At 48.2% G+C, this 21,185-nt stretch overlaps 1 protein-coding gene across 18 annotated transcripts in view; it reads right to left on the reverse strand.

Annotated features, from left to right (window-relative positions):
* Positions 1-21,185, reverse strand: part of CACNA1A (calcium voltage-gated channel subunit alpha1 A) — a 2,932,691-nt gene that overhangs the window by 1,846,395 nt on the left and 1,065,111 nt on the right. For all 18 annotated transcript variants that reach the window (XM_069604327.1, XM_069604317.1, XM_069604315.1 and 15 more), the window contains one exon: positions 10,298-10,413. In XM_069604327.1, coding sequence (XP_069460428.1) covers positions 10,298-10,413 — 116 coding nt within the window. The remainder of the gene's footprint in view (positions 1-10,297; positions 10,414-21,185) is intronic.

Below are 21,185 nucleotides of genomic sequence, written 5' to 3' on the forward strand. Positions count from 1 at the left end.
ATAGAAAAATGCTTTATAGTTCTAGCGCCACTTGATTTAATTGCTTTCGATGCAGTTTCTTCTGTGATTTGTACATGTCATGGACATTTTTTAGAGCCAGCATTATTCGCTTTCGAATTTTTTGTATTTTTCCATTTGTTTTGTAGTTTTATGAGGTGCTTCCATGGACTGCAGTGCAGGTGCAAACGGAAAAAGCTCTTAGGCGTTACGTTTTTGAGGCGATGAAAGAGGAATTGTCTGTGTACTTTTTGGATGTTAGTGTAACGTCCCTGCTGACGATACTAGGGCAGTACGTACCCCCTCACCCCCACGAGCATCCATCAGCTCAAGTTGAATTTTTATGTCACTCTGCATTAGTGAGTGGCACTGTATTTCCGTTTTAACATTGTCATCCAATGCATTAAATGAACCTAGGACAACATTTAGAGCCGAGATCGAGGGGGATGTTAGCTTAATATTTCTGTCAATTTCCCTAAGCATGTGATGCAAAATATGTGGGGAAGTTGAGCTGACTGAGGAGAGCATTTCCACATCCTCTGTGTTCTGTGAGACGGGAGAGATTCATCCACATCTGAAGTGTTAAGTTGCACCATTTTCATATTCGAATAGTGCAGTGCTGATTCTCCAATGATCAAATCTGTTTCTTGTACCAAGTCTAATAAGCTACCATCCGCAATTCCGCTTTAAAATTACTGTCTTCAGACTCAAACATAGGCTTTTCCCCAGTTGATGCATTTCTAATGCCCATGCTGGTCCCAGCCTTAAGAAGTATGTGATCATATCATTGGACTTCCCTGCATTAGGCGTTTTAATAACTGAGTATTTAGCGTTTACTGTTCTACGGTCAGGAACATCAGGTAAGATATCAGCGAGCAAGGCAGAAACATCTGTTATAGGAAGTGGCGTTGCAATGTTACTGTGCCCGTTTGAACTCGGAGACCCTTATGATTGTGAGGGCTCAGAGAGCATAACTAAATGGGACAAAGAACTGGACTCAATATCACAAGAAGTTAGCTGTTCGGCAGGCAACAAATCTCTCGGTAAGAGGTCAGATGAGAGTAAGTAGTCGTCCGAAACGGATTTGCTCTGTAAATTGTACATCGTAACAAAATAAAAAATAATAAAGCAGTGACTTTAGTATTATGAGGGCCGCGCAGAAAGACACACAGGACACAGTGTTCGGCTCCAGGCTCTGCAGGTGCACTAAACTGTGCGTGGCATGCTGCTCCATTTATTCAGCAAGCGGCCTGACAGTTCGCTTAAAGGAAACCTCACGACACTCCTCCTTTTTCATCTAATTGAAAAACATCATATGATATGATCTCATATGGCATTTATAACGTGCCTAAACACAAGTGTTTCAAGGCGCGACGAGGCAAGGGAGGGGGAACAGAGGGGAGACAGATAACGATCCTACTAGGCCAGGTGTCATTCATATCGCGCAAGTGCATGGGTAGGGGGAAAGTGCAGTACATGGGAAAATAGAATAATTTACAATAAGTAAAGTACGGCCAGTAAGTGGCAAGTGCAAGGGTAAGTGCAAACATCAGGTATCACGTGCTGGTAGTGGGACTGTAGGGAGACAGAAAACAGTCCCAAGTGCGAGGGTTACCAGGAAGGCAGTGCAGGTGTGTGTGACTGGCGGGTGGGGGGGACCTGGGCCCGACATCAGAGGGTGGACAGGTAGCCAGTGCAGTTTCAGTTTCAGCCAGGTGGTTAGCAGAGGAGAGGAGGGGAAAAGGCAGAAGCAAAGAGAAAGGTTTTGAGGTGCTTCCGGAACCGGAGATGATTCTCCTCAAGTTTCAGGGAGGCAGGGAGGCTGTTCCAGAGGGAGGCCCCAGCCAAAGACAGAGATCTACCACCAACTCGTTGCTTGGAGTAGCGACTGACCCTGAGGGAGTTTGAGCAGGATGATATTTAGGAAGAGAGAGTTGGAGGTATTGAGGCCTCAGGCCCCAGAAGGCCTTGTGGACAATGCAGAGGGTTTTGAACTTAATCCTAGCAGCCACTGGGAGCCAGTGCAGAGATTTCAGTCTTGGAGGGATACGATCCCTGGGCTTGAGGCCAAGGACAAGTCTTGCAGTCTTGTTCTGGATGAGTTGCAGAGGGCGGAGAGTAATATCATGCAGATTTAGAAAGAGGCTGTTACAATGGTCCAGCCTAGAGAGAAACAGAGCTCTGCAGACAGTAAGCGTCTGGGGGAAGGAGAGGAAAGGAAGAAAACCTCTGAGGAGGTGCAGCTTGTAGTGTGACTTCTTAGAGATGTCAGAGATGTGAGAAGAGAAGGAGAGTGTGGAGTCGAAGATGACCCTGAGTTTTTTAGCCTCACAGGTGGGAGCAGGATGAGGGCCAAGAGAGGCCAGCCAGAGAGTGACAGGAAAGGAGGGAACAGGTGTGCCGATGAGGAGAATCTCAGTCTTACTGGCATTAAGGAAGAGATCATGGTGGCACACCACTCCTGGATAGCAGACAGGCAGTCAGAGATGAGAGAGGGAAAAGGGGTGGCTTAGGGTAGCCTGAAAATGAGCTGAGTGTTATCCGCATAGCACTGGAAGTTGGGGCAGAGCGCGGCAATATGGTGGGCAAGAAGTGCCAGGTATTAGTTGAACAGCCAGGGAGAGAGGTTAGACCCCACGGGAACACCACAGGTAGAGATAGAGATAGAGGAGAGGAAGGACCCAAGTTGAACCTGAGAGGGTCGGTCAGAAAGGAAAGAAGTCAGCCACGCCAGCGCCTGACTGGTGATAATAATAATAATAATAATAATTTGGCATTTATGTAGCGCTACGAACCCTTAGGTATCTGAGCGCTGCTTATTATTACCCACGGTGTGTGGTGCTCATTTATCGACCTCGGAGGGATGAAACGCTGAGTTTGGCGCTGCCGGGATTCGAACCTGCGTTCGCAGGCTCTGCACTGATGTTAAAGCGAGCGCTCTACTCGCTGTGCCACTTGACCGGCTGATTCCCAGGTTATCACGGAGACAGTTGAGCAGGATGGCATGGTTGACAGTGTCAAAGGCAGAGGAGAGATCAAGTAAGATGAGTACACAGGGTGTGTTCGAATCAAGGTTGGAGAGCAGGTCCTCACGGATGTTCAGGAGAGCAGTTTCCATGCTTCTGGCAGCTCTGAAACCAGACTGATGATAATGGAGACAACCAACAGATTCAGTGTGAAGATTGAGCTGGGAGTTGGCCAACTTTTCCAAGAGTTTGCCCAGGAAAGGAGTGATGGAGATTGGGGGATAGATAGCTGGGCAGGACGGGTCGGCAGAGGGTTTCTTAAGAAGAGGGTGCACAAGACAGTGCTTCAGGGAGCAATGGAAGACTCCAGTGACGAAGGAGTGGTTGCAGAAGTCGGCCAGGGCAGGAGCCAGGGAGTCAATGTGGTCCTTGATGTTTTTGGAGGAACAAGGGTGTACCTGCTTTAACGAGACTTTCATAGATCAGACTTGTCTAGAAACCTCGTCTGGGGAGAACAGGGGAAAGGCAGAGAAGGAGGGAGGCTAGGAGGCCGCAGAGGGGCCAGAGGAAAGGCAGGGAGTAGAGGGAGGAGGGGGAGAGGAGGAGAGAGAGGACAGGATGTCCTGAGTTTTAGAGATAAAATGAGAGGCCAGGGCCATGCACAGGGCCTGGGAGGGGAAAGGAGAGGTAGAGAATGCAGAAGGATTGGGCAGCTCCTTGCAGATTTGAAACAGTTCGGCCAAGTTGTTAAATGCCGCAGAGACAGGGCTTGGATGTGGGCCCTCTTCTTGGTGTGGACAGAGAGCCGGTATTGCCTTTGGAGCAGGCGGCAGCACATTATCATTTAAACCAAACACTTAACCGTCTCTGCTGTGAAAACACACAAACAGGACCTCAGTCCAAACCCCAAACATAACCTGAGTCTTCACCCTGTGCTCATCACATAGTCCTGCAAATGTACTGGCAGCCTCCTGGATGCCCTTTATGGAATCCACCTTTCATGTGGCAGGTCGGGCCAGGGTCTACGCCCACCTCCGGATCTGTTGGAACTTCGGGGTGTCCCTCCTCTTCATCCCTTGAGACTTCCAGGTCTTCATCTTTCATCCCTTCAATCCCTGAGGGATGTGGTACAGGTTCCCCTTGTCCGCGGGCGCCTGACCCTATCTTCTTAAAAAAACATGAGTTCCGGGTCACTGTACAATGGCCGTTGGAAGCAGTGATCATGGACCCCTTGATATCCACAATCGCTAAGGGACGAGGTTCATAAGTCAAGGACAACTTTCCTTCTGGGTATCGGCTTTTCAAAAGACATCTATCCCCTAATGCTAAGTCATAGGGCCTCATTACGAGGTATGCCGGTAGCCATGCCGCTATTGGTGGCATGGCTGCCGACAAAACCGCATCCGTGTCCATGTCCTCGGAATGAGGATTTACCGGACCATTCCGAGTTCGGATGGCCCGGTAATTCCTCACTCGAGGACACGGACAAGGTTCATCCCCATTCCCATTTCAGCCCCCATAGGGCTGAATGGGAATGGGAGAGGGAGTAAACAACGGGCCATTACGAGATGGCCCGTTGTTTGCTCCCTCTTCCCCTCGCGGGACCCGGTATGCAGGCCTGGTTTTCCCAGGCGTGCTTAACGTGTCCCGCGAGGGGACTTCGTAATGTGGCGGAACGAGTTGAACGGCGCCGGAGCCTTTTATGCCGCTATTTAACCCGTTCCGCCAGGGTCGTAATGAGGCCCATAGTTCTTCTCATATTCGTTGGCTGATACCTTAAATATCAGCAATGATGTTCTTGGAAGTGCTGGCGAAAGTGTTCAAACAGATAATATAACTGGGGCTGACTCATTGAACAAAGAGAAGTGTGTGTTTGTTTTTTATTTTCAAGCAAAGATGTGTTTCAGTTCGACCCAGCTAAAGTGAGAGACATTCAGGAAGCAAGGGCACCGGAGAATGTTTTGGAGGTCTGTTGTTTCTTAGGTATGTTAACATACCGTGGACGCTCGGGTATTCTCATATTCGTTCCTTGCTCTGCAATCCGTCGCTGTTGCTTGGTCATCAATCTCACCCAGGACCCAGTGTTCCGTGTCAGGTATCAGCCCACGGGGACATCTGTTGAACAACACCTCTGAAGGGGGCACTCCAGTAGAGCTATGCATGGTACATAGTACTATCTCAGAAATTGGTATAACGCTCTTCGGAGACAGGGCCCTTGTCCATGGGCAATTCGGAAAACTTTGTTTAATGTCCTCATTAACCTCTCTGTTAGCCCTTGGCCATACAGGCGTTATTCCCTGATGGTGAACTCTGCACTCTCTCATGAATTCAGCAAATCCCTCACTCTGGAACAGTGGTACATTAGCAGAGCACGGAAATCTTCTCCAGTGCCAGTAGCACATCTGATAATGCTGTAGAGGGGACAAACTCAACCTCGGGATACTGAGACCATTGATCAGTTGTGACTAGGAAGTGAGTGTCTCTTCCTATGGACCCAAAATCCACATAAACCACCTCCCATAGCTTGGAGCTGCGAGACATAGATTCAATCCTTGGTTTCTAGCTTGCTAGGGCCAACACCTGATACAATAGGCACTCCTTCACAAAGTCATCAACACTTTCTTCTAGTCCAGGGAACCACACTCTGCAATCGAGATTTTGTTTTAGCTGATCCCTGGTGCCAGTGGTGAGCTAGATCAATCACCCTGGGAATCAAAGGGAAGGGGATAACAATCTTTGACCCTCTCACTACCAACACATCATCTGTGAAGGTGAGTTCATACCTGACCTTCCAGAGTTGTTCATAAGTCTTACAGGAAGTCTCTGTTCTCTTGCTGATCAATACCGATCTCCAGTCCCCGTCTGTGAGGGCATCTCTCAGAATGTGGAATCAGTCATCCTTTTCTGACCTCTCTCATAGTTAATCTTTCGACATTGAGTTAGGCATTGCCGCCTCTGTTACTAGACGTATGAAGTCTTCAGTCTCCTCTGCCTCATTGTTCGAAGCTACTTCACCTTGTGGGCGATGCCTGGACATATAGTCTGCCACATTGTTGTGGCCTGAGTGGTACACAAGACTCAAGTTATATTACAGCAGTGACAACATGTATTTCTCAATCCTTTCATGGTGGTTTAGAAGAGGATGCCGCCAGTATTGGGATCAAAGCATTGTTATCAGTTATGACTGTAACAGGCCTCCGGCAGATATACAGACCCACAACACTGCCATCATCTCTCTCTTAATTTCTGAAAACCTCTGTTCCACTGTGGATAACAATCTGCTCGTAAAAGCTACTGGCCTTTCATGACCGTTTTTGTCCAAGTGAGTGAGCACCGCCCCCAGGCCAAATGGGATTGGGTCTACGACCACCTCCAAGCCCTTGTCCGGATTCGAAAATGTCATCATGGTGTCTGCCGTAGCAGCTGACTTGATGCCCTCAAATGATGGTTGTTCGAGCGGGACTCTAATGAAGCGTCCACGGTATGTTAACATACCTAAGAAACAACAGACCTCCAAAACATTCTCCGGTGTCCTTGCTTCCTGAATGTCTCTCACTTTAGCTGGGTCGAACTGAAACACATCTTTGCTTGAAAATAAAAACCAAACACACACTTCTCTTTGTTCAATGAGTCAGCCCCAGTTATATTATCTGTTTGAACACTTTTGCCAGCACTTCCAAGAACATCATTGCTGATATTTAAGGTATCAGCCAGCGCCCCTCATACTGCATATCAGAAGCCTCAGTCACTGAATAGACCCCAAAGCTGAGTCTCTTGTGGCGGTAGAGGCCTTGGTGTGAGTTAAAGGCCATGATATACTGACAGCCAGGATGCAGGACCCACCGTTTGCCCCCCTGCCCTCGGGTCCAAGTTGGAAAAATAAACAGCCATTTCCAAGTCTATGACAATGTCATCAATCGTAGGGGTAATGCGCTTGACGCGCTTGATAGCCTTGTTGGGGAGGCGCATGTCCACATAGATACGCACTGAGTCCGGTATTTTCAGTTTGCGAGCCACCACAATGGGTGAAACCCATGGCATGGGGCCCTCTACCAGTTCAATTATGTCTAACAGAACCCGGTTATCCAGTTCTTTCTCCACTAGATCCCGTAGATAGAATGGGATCATCTGGTGCTTTAATGTAAAAGGCTACAATGATTCATTGATATGCAAATAGATTGGCTCACCTTTCAGCTGCTTATCTCCTCAAACAAGTCAGCAAACCTCTCTAACAACATTTGGACGTATTCCTGGCATACCCCAAAAGGGAAACTCACAATTCCTAAGGCCTCTGCAGCCTCACAGCCCAACAGTGTGTCTCCGTTTACTTTTGGTGGCAAAGAACTTCGCCTTTGTTAGGCAGAATTATATGCAGTACCCTTTGGGAACACCACACACAATTAAGACTACAAGTGATAGTACAAATTCACCTTTGGTACAAGCCTGTACTACACAGTAAAGTGGTAGCGATGGCTGAGCAGCCAGACTTATCTCAAGAGCAAGTGAACAGTATCAAATAGTTACACAAAGGACAGCAATTACTATGATTCAGGCAAACACTGACTCAAGTTTTCCAAGTAAAAGAAAATACATTTATTTACTCTTTAGTTATATAACATTTCACTATCATAAAGCAATTTAAAAATCACAATCTTAATACACCACACCACTCCCAATAAGCTCCAGACAAGTTAAGCTCAAAAAATGAAGTGGGAGCAAAATGGAACTACAGTGATAGAATCAGGTACAAAAGGCTTACGGCCATACTCAATGGGTCAAAAGTCTTTTGCTCTAGATCACACGTTCAGGTTAGTTTGCAGTAAAGTTCATGCCACAGATTCCAGGCGAGGTTGGTTGGCAGAAAAGTTAGTTCAAAGAGAAGAGAAGGACAAGCCCTCGGATTGCAGAAAGATTTCAAACACTTTCACCACGGTTGAACGAAACGAACAACCGGATTTGCACAGTACCTTAAAACTGAGAAAAAGCTGTAGCTGAGGCGGACATTCCTGGTAGTTCCTGCAGGCTTACGGTTCCTGGAGCAACTGTCGAACTGACAAGAAGTAGGAAGACCTGCACTACCCAGGGAAGAAACCAGCAGCAGAGCGAAACAACGAATAAAAGGGGCGCTCCTTAAAACCCAAGCAGGGTCTGACCTTCATGGCTGTACGGCCCACTGTAACTCTGTACAGCGAATTCGACCAGAGGAGGGGTTCTGGCTTGCAGTTTGGGCGAACTGGTTGGTCCCACCAGCTCAAGGAAAGAAGTTTCTTGGAGGATCTTCTCTGTCGTCGGATTCTCAAGATTCAGACCTGCAGCAGGGCTTCACCGGGCGGTTCAGTCGTTGTAGGGGTACTTTTCCATCAGCTCCTCGTTGGTTCTTTCGTTCCAGTGGCGACTCTGCCTTTCCAGTCCCAGAGACCTGCTTCTTATGCAGTTTTCCCCCATTCACACAGCCTGCCTGTCAATCCCAAAGCAGGGTTGCTGTCCTGGCAAGGACAGTCACCCAGCCAATCAAACAGGAGTGTGACTTGAGTTACCAAGGGAACCCATGGAAGGGGTCCTAAGACCCCTCCCTCACATCCTGCCTACCCAGACTTGCAAGCGCCTTAAGGAGGGCTTCTATGCAGAATCCCGCGAAAAGACGGCGAACAAGGGACCAAACCTGGTTTGGTGCGCAGAGTAAAACATGAGAAAGACTTTGACAAAAAGAAATGGTGAATAAACCCAGCCAGAGTCGAAATAAAATATATATGGACACGCGGGTTTATGTTCGAGGCTAATAAAATAGCCTATAACAATACCATGGTTATATAAAATAACCGCGGTACGAAAAATAGGGTAGTTACCACTGCCACCAGCCAAGTCTTGTTGAAAAGGGAGCAAAACAGTGCTCCAAGAGAAACAGACAAAAGGGATAAGAATTAACCCTTTCCAATACTCCATGTAAGATGGGGTGTACTGGGTCTGTGATTTAAAGAGACTACATAAAGTTAATGGCAACTTTACATGTTTCTGGGAGACAGTAGTCAGTCCCAGAAAAATGGAGTCAGTGGGAAGTCTAAAAGACAACCCTGTGTCACTGCACTGAAGGTGCTGTGTAACACACATAAAAATGATGCTCATGGAGTAGGTGAGGCTCCAGAGCCCAAGATCACACAAATGGTAAAAACACACACAGAAAAACACATGTAAGAGTGGGAAAACGGCTCACACTCTTACCAGGTGAAAAAAATAAATCCTAGAAATCCAGCAAAGCTGCAGAGGGACTCATTAGGTAAGGGAAATCAGCCATTTATGAGAATTCTTCCTAACACTCTTTATCATCTTTTCTTCGTGCTTGACCTCCGACAAAAATGTTCCTTCTAGGGGAATGAGCGACTTCCCACCAAACGTGAATATTCACACTTTGGACATATTGTGAGTGGGCTATTACATTAACTGATGCCCCGTGTCCACTAGCACTGGGACAATGGCTCAGTTCGCACTCACCACGCACCTGGGCTGGCGTTTCTTCTTGGTCTATGATTGAAAAGCAATGTGATTTTGCTCACTACAGCACACATGGTGTTTGTGCCTTCACTTCCCTAATTGCAAATATCTCTTGCCCTAACGAAGGCTGGGCCACCGTTTAAGTCTATAGCCGTCTCAGCAGCTGAAACTCAAGATGGCACGTTCATGAAGATCCCTTGTAGTCACAAAGTGCTTCAGCTTTGTCCATAATGCAAATCTATGTGATTGATTTATTGATTGATTAAGCATTATTTGCTTATGTGTGACTCCAAATTTAACTTAAATTGGTCTGCATATCTGTTATTTGAATGCATTATCAGATGCTATGACGCGGCAACAGGATGCTATTGTTGATACCCCGGGCAATCAATTGTTTTAGTGCTGTTCTCCTTTTCAATTAGCTGTTGTCTGGTTTCTTTTTCTCAAATGTTCTTATGGTTTGTTTGCACGGTGTAGGTTCACAGATAAGGTACCTTGACAAAACCTTGCTCACCAGACAAAACAACCCTCCTCCCAACTGGCAACTATGAACCGCTTGGGTGAAAGGATGCTAAGAGCCATTTTACCTACACTGCGGCTCCCTCGTCATATAGCTGAGATGTTTTAACCTCATCATCTTGGTACAGGAACACAGAAGGTGCTTTGTTCGGGGCTCCTACTCTATGATGTACCCGTGATATTGGGGGGCATTTTTCTCTAGTACCCATTCTATTTACAACCGATTAAGATATAAATTGCTCGCCCCAACTCGTTGTCTGGCCTTTCCCTCTAAAAGTCCATGATCTACCAATACCTTCCGTAGATCTGAAAGGGAAGCTTCCCACCTGCTTTAGAGATCCACTCCATGTACCCATTCAGCTCTCGCTCGATTTGTTGCTGCCGTCTCAACTTCAGGAAAGCTCTGCGGTTCTCCACCCTCTCCCTTTCTTTGGCAAACTCCCTGTGAAAGAGAGAGAGTACAGGTAAGCAAATGTCTACACATGAAACCTATATCCTACCTGTATAGTAGGACCCTATAATAAAAGTGTGCATGCACTGAGTGTGCTGCTACATTTACATTGGAGAGTTAGACAGGAGACATTACACACATTAGCTGACATGTGGGATTGTAAAGGTTAGTTACTGAAAATATAGTATGAGAGGGTTTGTATCTTTCATAGAATTACATGCTTTGAATATTCCCTGTAGTCAGGTTCTGAATCCACAGTTACAGTTTTAGAGTAGCAGTAAAATAAAACTGCAGCACTATGTACTTTCCATCCACAGCCTCTCACACCATTCTCCCCTTAGCCAATGAGGAGGCGAGGCCATAGATTATGGGCCTGGAGGCCATTTTCAGATTATAACCGCACGCCGCTCTGTGAGAAGACCTAGGGTAAAATGTTATTTTTACTCAATAATTGTTTCTTAATGTCTACTTTAACCAACAAACTTCGTTTATACCTGGACTTCTTACAGATAAGACGTTTCTTAGTTGGAAATATGTTTTTGAGATGTTTGTGTTTTTGCACCTGGAGCTCCAGGGTGAGGGTTCAACTCTCTCTGGGCCTCCATCGCCAGGTTTATGCTTATGCATCAATGGAGTTTCCTCTTATTTACACCCATCAGCCCCCACCTCTTTTTAACAATGGCTAACAAACTGCATGCAAACAAGCCAATAGTCTTGACTGCAGATGGACACAGATATTGGGAGCATAGCAGGGAAATCAATCTAGTGTTAGCATATGCTGTGGTTGATACTGGAAGCGAATATGACACGCAGAGCCATATCCTGCGATTCTCCTTTGAAAGCCATCATTTTATTTATTTATTTTATTTTGCATTTTAAAGCAACTCTCAGACATCTAGGCGCTAGTTACAGTAAAGTGACATTCTCCAAAGTGCAAAACCATGCATGCAGGTTACAACATACAGGTATATCTAGAAAACATGCTCAGGCAGCGCCACACCTCATGGTACAGGAGGCAACTGCAGTTGTAAAGGTAAGCATCTACATCTACTACGGGTGTACAGTGGGAATAATAGGTAGCATTCATGTAAGTGCACATTCCAGTAAATCCACACCTCATGGAGCGGAGGCTACTTCGGGTGCACAGTGGGTCTAGTAGGTAACATTGATGTGGCTGCACATTCCAGTAAAGCTTAATCTCAGACTACGCTAGACATTGCAGGTAGAGGTATATCTTTGAAGTGGCGTAATGAGTCCTGGACAGTACACACAGGATAAAAGAAGGGCAGGAAAACACAATTGCTAGAAAAACAGTACAGTTATTCTGGCCCGACTGGTTTATGGCCGGGATTGAGACAATCGATAACCTATTTGAAAAAGGGGCATGGCTATCGTTTCAAAAATTAAATGCAAAATTCAGCATTGGAAGTTGTTGAAATGTAGACTACAAGAAACTCAGGACTGCTGACCTGAGAAAACTGGATTCCTCTGATCTGTTGAACTATATGAAAGCCATAGCAGGTCAAGAACATTTGGATTCAAAGGTGTATGATTTACTACATGCAAATTTAAAAGGAAAGGACAAGTTGTTGCAATCCTGGTTGTTATCTCTGGAGGAAGAAATGACACCTCAACGTTGGAAAGCATCATGCAAAAATATCCCAACAATGTCTATGAACATTGGTGAAAGAGCACGGCGAGTAAATATTTTAAACAGAGTTTTCTGGACACCAGACCGTTTATATACATGGGCTGAGTTTATATATATGGGCTGAGTTCAGTTCAACTGATACATGCTGGGGTTGTAGTTACTCAAGGGGCACTCTTGAACATATGCTCTGGGAATGCCACAGAGTAAGATCATCATGGTCTGGGCTCAAAGAAGTGATAAACAAAGTACTGGACAACTAAAGAGAATTTTGTTTTGAAACAATGATTCTGGGAGAAGTTTCAGATCTGGAAGTTCTGCCATATCATCAAGTGTCTTGGATTTTGAAGGCATCGTTGACAGCGAAAAGGTTAATCCTACGCAGCTGAAAATCGACTGAGGCACCAACAAAAGACTTGTGGATGTCAGAAATGTACTCAATCTGCAATATTGAAAGAGATATGTTGAATATGCAAAAAAGGGAAAGTTGTTTGGGGAACTCTAGAGCGGCTTCTTAGCTGCCAAGGGTTTTCCCCCAAGTGCCAAGGCCTTTTTTGGTGATTTCAGTGTGTCGCCATTCAATCCCTTGTAACTTTTTTTTTACATGAGATATCTCGGCCAAAGAGAGAAAATAACCAAAAAGGGAGAAAATATGGTTTTCTTTAAGAAAATGCCAATAAAATGATGAACAAAGAAGCCTGTGGTTTTTTCCTTGTAAGAGCTAGGAACAAATGATTTGCTGAGCTGAATTCGCCATTTTTCAGGCTTTCAAGAACTGGTTGAGTGGAAACCAAAAACAAATATTTTGATGTGGTTACCAGCCGTTTTGTGAGAGGTAGGCGATTTTGCTGTTTTTTTCCAATAGGACATGCGTGGACGGAATGGTAGAGGAGGGTAGGAAACCTGAATGGGAAGACAGAAAGGCATACATTTCTGAAAAGTAGACAAAATTCCAAGTTTAGGAAGGGGTGATTTGTGCAGGTCAGGCAACAACTATGTAGGGAAAGATTCCATAGTTTGGGGGGAAATTGGAAAAACAACAGTAAAAAAGGTATGTGGTGGACATGGTTGGCCCTGTAAGGCAATGGCTTCTGTGAATTTTGAGAAAAGCAATGCCCCACTACATTCCCCCAACTCTTCCAGTTAGGAGATCACACATTTTTCGTAATGTTTCACAAAACAAGCAATACCACAAGCCAAAAACGGAGCCATGGTACATAGGTTTTTTTATGCTTACGGCCTAAACAGACGTACTTAGCATGTGTAAGTAAGAAAAACAAATGTGGTGAGGAATGGCACGCATACGTATTTTTTGAAAGAGCACAGGCAGACTTTTTGAAGGCTAGGTGACTTGTGCAGGTTACAAAAGTGTATAGTGCCTAAAGCAGTGACTACATTTAGGTCACATTTGGGAAATGAAAGGGTTGTGCGACAAAGTGCAGCAGGAAATGTTCGAAAACGTTATGAAAACCACGCATACACAACCAATGTCCTACCTTCCCGAGTTCCCACAGGTGTCCCGACGGAAACGGTACCTCACATGTGTGGATGCACCTACATGAGTGCAAAGGGAAAAGGCTAAACTACTGGTCACCCCAAGCCTTTGGGCAGAGCAGATTTTGGGGGATTTCGTTGTTGTGGACAACCTACAGATTTGGGCCTAGGGTGTTGAAGCCACCAAGGAAAACATGGAACCCCATGCATTTCCCAAAAGAAGACACACGCGGGAATCCATAGAGGTCTGACTTGTGTGAATCACCCCAGAATTTATTACCCACAATCCCTGGCAAAGTCTGAAATTAGGCGAAAAAAACTAAATTTTCAGACATTTCCCTCAGCCGACCCACCGAAACACGCCGGCAACAACACATGTCCTACTTTCCCACATTCCCACAGGTGTCCCGACGAAAACAGTATCTTACATGTGTGGGTGCACCTACCTGGGCGTAAAGGGAAAAGGCTAAACCACTGGTCACCCCAAGCCTTTGGGCAGAGCAGATTTAGCGGGATTTCGCTGTTGTGGACAACCTACAGATTTGGGCCTAGGGTGCTGAAGCCACCAGGGAAACAGGGAACTCCATGCATTTCTGAAAAGAACACACCCGTGGGAATCCATAGAGGTCTAACTTGAGCGAATCGCCCCAGAAGTTATTACACACAATCCCTGGCAAAGTCAAAAAATTTGGCAAAAAAACCTAGATTTTCAGATCTTTCCCACTGCCCACTCACCGAAACACACCGCCAACAACACATGTCCTACCTTCCTGCGTTCCCACAGGTGTCTTGATGAAAACGGTACCTCACATGTGTGGGTGCACCTACCTGGGCGCAAAGGGAAAAAGCTAAACCACTAGTCACCCCACACCTCTCGGCAGAGCAGATTTTGCGGGATTTTGCTGTTGTGGACAACCTACAGATTTGGGCTTAGGGTGTCGAAGCCACCAAGGAAAACATGGAACCCCATGCATTTCCGAAAAGGACACACCCGTGGGAATCCACAGAGGTCTAACTTGCACGAATCACCACAGAATTTATTACCCACAAACCCCCGCAAAGTCCGAAATTTGGCGTACTTCGTGATTAATTTCCCTACATCATTTTTTCATTGAATGGGAATGAAACATGTTGGGACTATGTACTGTTAGATTGGGCACTAATAGCCTACTTAAGATTTGTAATTAAGGAACCTGTTAATGATATAAATGGTTCGAGGCTAGCCACATGGATGTTTGACCTTACCAAGTGCTAGTGTTATGTGTGTGTCATTTTTGTAGGATTTTCCTTTACATTGGTGGTTTTAGTAGAGTTATTTTTGATAATTATGTGTATTTTAAGAAAAAAAGAATTTGAGCTCCGTTTGGGTATTTTCATATATTTTGTAATACACAATAAGTTATGAAATAATATTTTCTGTGTTTTTAACAAACTTGTGTAATAAAGAATTATTCATTTAAATTATATTGTGTGAGTCTATAATGTCAATACTCACCAGAACTGTTGAATTCATATATTGTGAAGTTCCATATTGGGTTTGTAGTTTTGAGGTAACTTCCTCAGGGGCTGTCCCCTTTGGGATGCAGACCTAAATAGGGGGTAGTTTAGAAGCAACAGGACTTCATAGTAAAAGTTGATGTTGTTAGAAGGGCACAGTCCTGTCCTCTTTTGTTAAAAACCCTTAGTCCTTCCTGAGCGTTTAGGTCGCATGTGGGTTGACCATTCTCAAGTGCAGCGGCAGTCCCAGAGAGCCTTGGCAGGGTCGCCAACCTTTCCCAGAGGGGAGAAGCTGTAACGCAACCCAGCCAGAGCTCCAGAGTGGTAGGGGTCATATCTCTGGCCTTGGGCAGCCGACTCCCAGTGTGGGTTGAACATCCCCAAGCCCAGCGGTGGTTCCCGGGAGGCCTGGGACATTCCCTGTCCTTTCCCGGTGGGAGAAGCTGTAACGCAGGCCAGCCAGAATACCAGGATGGTTGGGGATCATGTACCTGGCCTTGGGCACCCATCTCCCATGTGGGTTGACAATCAAGTGCAGCGGCAGTCCCAGGGAGCCCCGGCAGGGTCCCCCTCCCTTCCCGGAGGTAAATTCTGTAACGCATCCCAGCCAGACCTCCATGATGGTTGGGGGTGATGTCCCTGGCCTTGGGCATCCGTCTCCCATGTGGGCTGGCCATCCCAAAACCCAGTACGGAGCTCCTGCTCCGCTGTGTTACAGCCTTTCCCTCTGTGGAGGAATGGGGACCCTGCCGGAAATTACACTGGACTTGGGGACGTCAACCCACATGGGAGACAGCCACCCACGGCCAGGGACATCACCCCCGACCACCCTGGAGCGCTGGCTGGGCTGCGTTACAGGATGTCCCTTGGTAGAGGGAAGGGGACCCTGCCGGGGCTCCCTCGAACTGCCGCTGTGCTCGAGGACAGTACACCCACATGATAAACGGATGTCCAAGGCCGGGGACATCACCTCCAACCATCCTGGAGTTATGGCTGGGATGCATTACAGCTTTCCCCTTCGGGGAGGTATTGGCACACTGCCGGGACTCCCTGGTGGGGAAAAGCTGTAACACACGCCAGCAAGAACTCCAGGACGGTTGGAGGTGATGGCGGGAAATTGCAGACTTCCTCCCAGAATCATGCTTTAAGGCGGGGCTAGCTGGTGGCTCATGACCTTATGGAATCCACAGTGGCTCATATCGATATCTCAGGCCATGCCATCTGTATTGCCACGGACATGAGAAGAACAACCTGGCTCTGGGTAACAAAATTCAACCCGGATGTCAAAGAGCGCATTCTAGATCTACCGTTCGGGGGGGGGACCTCTTCCACTCCTCCACGGACGAGGAGCTAGAAAAAAAGAAAAACAGCTCTCAAACAGAAAAGTCTTTATCCATCCTTACAAAGACCATGCCCAAATCGTACACCCAATTGCAGCAGCGCTCGGAAAGGGGTTGCACATATGGAGGGTTCCGCGGCTTCCAGGAACGCAGATCCAGGCAGCGGACCGCTTGCCGTCTCAGAGCCGGCGCAAACAGCAAAAAGGGGGAGGGGGAGTAAGGGCTTTTTCCAGTCCCCCTCCTAAGCGACAGCCTCCGAGGGAAAGAAAGCATGATCTCCGGTGGGGGGCAGGCTTGCTCTCCATGCACATTTCTGGTGCCAGAATTTCGCTGACCCCTGGATCCTCTCAGTAGTATCCACGGGATACCGCCTTCCTATCCCAGCTTCTCCTCCCTCCTCCCCTCCACTCCCACAGATTGGGACAGCAACTCTTTTAGCAGAGATCCGGTCACTCGTAGAGAGCCAGGCAGTGGAGGAAGTCCCAGCCTCCCAGCAAGGCTTTGGCTTTTACTCCAGGATTTTTTCCATTCAGAAGCAGAACCAGGCGGGCCTGAGAGTTGTGCTGGACCTTTCCACCCTCAACCTCCCCCTACCCCTGCAAAAATTCAAGATGGTTACGCCAGCTTTTATAGCAAAGACATTGGACAAGGGAGACTGGATGTGCTCCCTGGACCTGAAGGAAGCGTACCTACACGTCCCAATTTGGCAGCCCCATCGTTCTTTCCTACGGTTCAGGATCATGGGCTACCATTTTCAATACAAGGTCCTTCCTTTTGGCCTCATCTCGGCCCTCAGGACCTTTACCAGACTCACGAATGCCGCGGCGGCCCTCCTCAGAGCGCAGGGTCTCCACATATACCCATACCTCCACGAATGGCTCTTCAGGACTCAATCTCCGGAAGCGGTTCTCCACTCTTCCCATGCCCTTATGAACACACTACATGATCTGGGCTTCTCGCTTAATCTCAAAAAGTTGGGTGGCAATTTCCCGCATTAATCTTTGGTTGGTGGCTGCCAGCATGGCATCAGCGTTGGCCTGACGTAGATGTAAGGAGGCATTGGAATAGAGTTTCTTGCCATACACCTTCAAGGTCTTCTCCTTGCCTAGCAGCGCCGCAGAGGAAGAGGCTGAGGACGACTGGGGCTTGGATTGCAGTGATCACTGAGGAGTGTGGCTGAGGATGGGCCGAGAGCAAGAGCAAATCCCCCTCCACCTGCCTGTACTTGGCATCCATGCGTCGATTGACCGGCTGAGCCGAGTGGGGTTTCATCCAGCCCTTCGTGGCCAGGGAGACTACATTGGTCTGGATAGAAATCCCCGATTTGGTAGAGGGGCGTTGTGTGAGGACTTCAGCCAGAACCCCCTCTGCCAGCTGCTCGACCTCAGGCTGGGGTAGGCCCATGTACTCCGCCAGCCCAGCAAGACGTTCGTGGAAGGCCCTGGCTGAGGATGGCGTGTCCGGATCCTCCTCCTTGTCCATATCCTGTGGATCTGGAGCATCATGTGGAGGAGGAAGAGTAGATGGCGCCAGAGGCTGGGGCCGGAGGCTGAGGAGGCGGCAGAGGTTGTGGATTTGGCTGTGGAGCCAGAGGAGGCAGCTGCACTGGGCCCTGGGGGCCCGATGGAGGCATCTGTGCTGCCGCTAGCATGGCAGGCTTGACTTCCTTGATGGCGTTTTTGATGATAGCCCCCATCTGAGGTGACTTCATGAGGCCGAGGAACTTCTCGAAGAGCACCTCCTCACTGGCCAAAGGGGTAGCGGGGAGCTGCTGGAGCCGCTGCGTACCCTGTGCATTTGGACGCCAAGGAAAGCCGCCCTGCACAACTGAGGGGTAGACTGTAGGCCACGTACCTGGTTGAGGCCAGTCCCACATTGACACTCGTTCTTCGTCGCATTCCTGGAATGGCGTCAGACTGGTGCCTCTTTCTGGCACGGCAGCCGTTTTGTCGAGCTGCCTGCCACGTGCCTGCAACGTGGTGCTCAGCTCACTCGTCCAAGACTCTTTTGTGTGTATCACGAGGCCTACCCTGCTCCACTGGCCTCGGCCCGGTAGGTGTGACACCCTTGACCCGGGGGTCGGTAGAGCTACGTTTAGGCGCCCCCTCGGACGTATTGCCGGTATTAGGGCGTAGCCCCTCGGACGTATTGCCGGTATTAGGGCGCAGCCCCTCGGTCATGCTGCCGGTAAAAGGGCAGAGCCCCTCGGGTGTAGACCCCGTAAATGAACCTTCCGGTCCCACAACACTGCGCCTGGGAGGATCTGAGGATCCCTCAACCCGAAGGCCGATAGCTGAAGCAGCCTCGGTGCATGTGCCGGTAGAAGGACCTGACCGGTCCCTTCTGCGCGGGAGAGTTCCTGGGAAGGAGTATCCGGGTGCGATGGAGAATAAAGGCCCTACCTTGGGCTTGGTTCGATGCTTCCAGAAGTTTTTGAGATCCTCTGGAGGTGACCTCTGGAAGAGCTCCCTCCACCTGGCTAGTCTGTTCTTCAGCACCTTTGAGGACAGCGAGTCACACGCCAAACATGACTGCCAAGCGTGGTCTGGGCCAAGGCAACGTAGGCAGAGGGCGTGGCGGTCGGAATTTGGGAAGAGCCTGTTGCATGATGGACACCTGCTGAACCCTGTGAAGTTGACATGCGCCGTGGAGTAGCGTGACGCCTAGGGACCGAATGCCTGAATGATAGAAAAGACAAAAAAGACAAAGAGAATTATCCGTGCGTGGAATTACATGGCCGAAGCCAAACCAGGAGCACTGGTGAATTCGGCCCGTTCCCGTCGACGCGGAAAAGGGGAATGAGGTGTGTCGCCGGAGGACCACGGAGGTCCATGGACCGCACCCCCTCGTGCCTCTAAATTTAAAGGGGAAGAAGGGTTTTTTCTGGTGAAAAAGGTTCTGTCTCCCGCCCCTAGGAATGGATGCCCCTATACAGTATGGAGGAAAGGGGACAGGATGTAAGAGTACAACAGCGTAACAAAATGTGGCATATTAGGTCATGGGCACGTACCGGGAAAGCCACACCTGAGACAGAGGGCTACGTAGGGAGTTGCAGCATATTCATAGCTACGGGCAGCGGGTTCTGTTATAAAACATTACGGTTCATATGTGAAATAATTGAAGCAGCAGGAGTCTTATATGTTATTTCTTTGAATTGGGCATCAGGGTGCAGTGCTGTGGCAGGAAGACCATAGAGCGAGCTATACGGGTGAGCCAGTGTAGGAGAGGGCTCTGGTAACTGAGGCTTAAGGGAGCATAAAAGGATGAGTAATTGTCATAGCAGGATCACAGGTCATAGCTGATTCAGCGGATGGTAACAGTGGACATGGCTTACTTTGCAATATGGTGAAGTGGCAGTATGCAGCAGAAGGGGATTGCTGACAGCAATTGGTGGCAGGACTTCATCGCCTGACAGGGCCAGAGAGGGGCTAAGACCCACTGTCTTAAGGGGGCCGGCTCCCAGGGGTAGGCCACGAAAAAGGATCAGGAATCCAATAGTGGTGGCGGGCAAAACAAAGGGATGATCATGGCAGCTGCTGTCGTCTGCATGCGGGCAGCCATTTTTAAATGGCAAGTGATTATGTTAGCATCAAGCACAACAGGGCTTACCTGGCACAGAGACATCTACAGATAGAAGCAGGGTGCATGCATCCATATCTTCAATTCAGCCAACATTCAGTTTGTTAAATGAAAGCAAACGTCTCTGCAGAAGACTGGGATGAAGTATGGGTGCAAAGACACTGGTTGTACCTAGCCAGATGGGCCTGGTATAACCGTAGCCCCCGGAACCCCACAGAGAACTCCGGAGACGCTGCTGCAGGTTTGGGCTCCGCTTGTGCACTGCTGTGCCATAGCGGTTTAGCCCATGTTTATTAATGCAACAGAGTTGCCTCACTCTGTTGCGTGCTTTGTTAAAGCGGCCTCACCCCACTTCTCCATTTTCATAACAACAAGTCGCATAGAGTACAAGTTCACACAGTAATCACAACTTATAACAGTATCAGCAAACAACTTAACAGCATGTCCATTATCCGTCCAGCACATAGTCATTCAGACGGGAAGGCCTGCTGCCTAGAGATCATTGAGGGTACCACCTGGAACTTCCATCACCTGTCATGCTCTGGTCAGCAGGCCCTTGGGGTATGCTGTCCTCACCTTGTTCGTCTGGTTCCACCTTGCTCACACTCCAGGGCACGGCCCCGGCCGGACCACCCTCACTGACTTTCCTAAAGAAACTTGCATTCCTTGTCACTGTGGCGTTGCCATCGGCAGCGGTCATGGACCCTTTTACTTCCACCACGTCCATTACCCGAAGTTCATTTGTCAGTGAGAGTTTACCTTACAGGTTCCTGTTTCTCACCAGCACCTCATCTCTAGGCACCAACTGATATGGGTGTAGTAGTCCCTGAATATTCCTATCATCATTTCAGACTTTTCTTTCTCTAGAGACCCTCTCCTCATCGATTTCCACAGGTGCCCTCCTCCCCAGGTCTGGCAACAGACCACGGGGACACCTTCTGAACAATGCTACCGTGGGCGTAACACCCATCGTGCAGTGTTGAGTCGCTCGATACTCCCTCAGGAACTGGTACAGGGCCCTTCTCAGACACTGGCCCTGTCCATGGGCAATGCAAAACACTTAGTTAAGAGTTTGCATAAAGCATTCAGCCTCACCACTGGCCCTTGACCATACCGGCAAAATGTTCCTATGGTGAATTCCGGATTCCTGCATGAATTGTCCTAAATGTTCCCCTTGGAAAGGCGGTCCATTGTCTGAGCACATC

Source organism: Ambystoma mexicanum, chromosome 3q (genome assembly GCF_040938575.1).
Source record: "Ambystoma mexicanum isolate Mex_15411 chromosome 3q, UKY_AmexF1_1, whole genome shotgun sequence".
Lineage (NCBI taxonomy): Eukaryota > Metazoa > Chordata > Amphibia > Caudata > Ambystomatidae > Ambystoma > Ambystoma mexicanum.